This window comes from Lipotes vexillifer, unplaced genomic scaffold (assembly GCF_000442215.2).
Source record: "Lipotes vexillifer unplaced genomic scaffold, Lipotes_vexillifer_v1.1 scaffold236, whole genome shotgun sequence".
Taxonomy (NCBI): domain Eukaryota; kingdom Metazoa; phylum Chordata; class Mammalia; order Artiodactyla; family Lipotidae; genus Lipotes; species Lipotes vexillifer.
The window spans coordinates 2,010,448-2,012,396 of NW_006773295.1; the positions used below are offsets into that span (position 1 = coordinate 2,010,448).

Below are 1,949 nucleotides of genomic sequence, written 5' to 3' on the forward strand. Positions count from 1 at the left end.
CCCGGTTTAGGTGAGGGATGGAGACAAAGCCTCCATCTGTCTGGCACACATGGCTTCTCAGCCTTTCGGCCACGATCAAGTATAGCATCTGTCTGGCCCACAGCAGGGATAATATTTATGCGTATTGTCTTTATAGCATGTCAGGCCAGAGCCTCCACAAAAGGTTGTAATTGGTGACGGGAACATCCTCTCTGCAGACTCAGCCCCTCTGGCCCCAGGCCACCCTCTGGGACCCTCACTCACGCTTCCTGTGGGTTGCTGGGCTCGGAGAGGTAGGGCTGCCAGAGGCCGGCAGCCACATCAGTGTTGGTGAGCGGGGTGAAGCGTTCTGCGTAGACCTTCACGTCCAGCGACTGCAGGACCGAGTGGTAGCGCTCGTGGATGCAGAAGGCGGTGGACAGCCCGATGACGCCCGCTCCGATCACTACCACGCGCATCGTGCCGGCCTGCGGGGGGATGTCAGGGTTGAGGCATGCCACCACCACCATCGCTACCATCCACTGATGGCTTAGAAGATTCCAGACACCGCCCAGCCCTTTTTATACTTGATTCCCTCAGTGGCCCTTACACACGGGAAAATTGAGGCACAGAGAGGCAAAGCAACTTGCCTAAGTTCACACAGCCAGTAAGTGATGCAGCTTTCTCTGGGGACTCTCCTCGAATACCCTGTCCCCAGGCTGGGAAAAAAAAAAAAGGGCCCAGCAGAGTGCCTGGCCAGCTGTAGTCTGGTTAGTCTAATGGTTAGGACAATGGGCTTCAAATCTCAGATCTCGGCTCTGCTCCCTGCTGGCCATGACTTTGGCTAAGATGCTTCTCAAGCCTCAAATTCTTTTTCTGGAAAATGAGAAAAATAACTCATGCCCCGGAGAGTAGATGGGAGTTTTCCACAAGATGGCAAATGTAAAAAGCTTAACACAGTGTCTAGTGCAGATGAAGTGATTTCCCGACATGTGCGGAACACCTACTGTGTGCCAGCCCCTGCACTAAGCGCTTCCCAAGCGTCATTTCATCTAAGTCTCCCACATTCTTAGAAAGTAGGGGCTGGTGTCATTGGCCCCATTCTACAGATGAGGAAACGAAGGCTCAAAGAGGTGGAGTAACTTACCTGAAGTCACACAGCCAGTAAATGGTGCTGCCAGGATTTAATTTTAATTCAAGTAAACTTGATACACACTGCACACCTAGTGTGTGCTAAGCTGGCAGCTGGTGGATGCAGCTGTGAGCAAGTCAGATGCAATGTCTGGCCTCAGAGCTCAGATCTTCAGCACATCCCCCTCCAGGCCTGCCTTGGGGTGCTTGGCTGGCTGGGTCCTCAGAAGTTTAGAAGACCTACCAGCTTTTGACCCTGAAGCTGCTTGGGCCTGCACAGCAGGGAAATACTGTGCAGCCTCCTGCTAAGGCAGAACAAGGGGACTTTTTGTGCCCGGAAGGGCCAAATTCAACTTTCCCTCCTCTCTGCCCACAGCTCTCCTTCCACAGACCTCGCCTCCTGGCAACTGCGGCCCACGGCCCTGGACGGCAGGACATTCTCAATATGTCCTAGTTTTGTAAAGGGGAAAATGGCTCCAGCCCACAAGAACTGGACTCTGTTGGGGTTTCAGCAGCCAAGTTGGAGATAAAACCAAAAAACGGAAAAGCCTCGTTCCTCTGGGTGATTCTGCTTCCAGACTCGAGCCTGGGCTTAGTTGCAGGGGGACCCTCTCAGAGACCCCTCGCCTCCTCCCCCGTCCTTTGCCTCAGGAGATGCAATCTCCTCAGCTGTGAAATAGGGTTAACCCCATCTCATGGGGTCAGCCTGAAGATTAAATGACTAGCCTGGTCAAAGTTCCTGGTACAGGGCCTGGCCTCAATCTGTGGCGGCCTCCTTCTGTCCGCTAGCACCTTGAAAATAACAATGGGAAAAACACTGGCTGTGGAGGAGGGGAGAGGGAGGAGGGAGAGTCAGACCT

General features: G+C 53.6%; 1 protein-coding gene across 1 annotated transcript in view; it reads right to left on the minus strand.

Annotated features, from left to right (window-relative positions):
* DAO (D-amino acid oxidase) overlaps window positions 1-439 on the minus strand; it is a 13,942-nt gene extending 13,503 nt beyond the window's left edge. Inside the window, exon 1 of the mRNA XM_007448232.1 lies at window positions 244-439. Within this exon, the coding sequence (XP_007448294.1) occupies window positions 244-437 (194 nt within the window). The 5' untranslated portion in view covers window positions 438-439. The remainder of the gene's footprint in view (window positions 1-243) is intronic.
* Window positions 440-1,949: the final 1,510 nt, after the last annotated feature.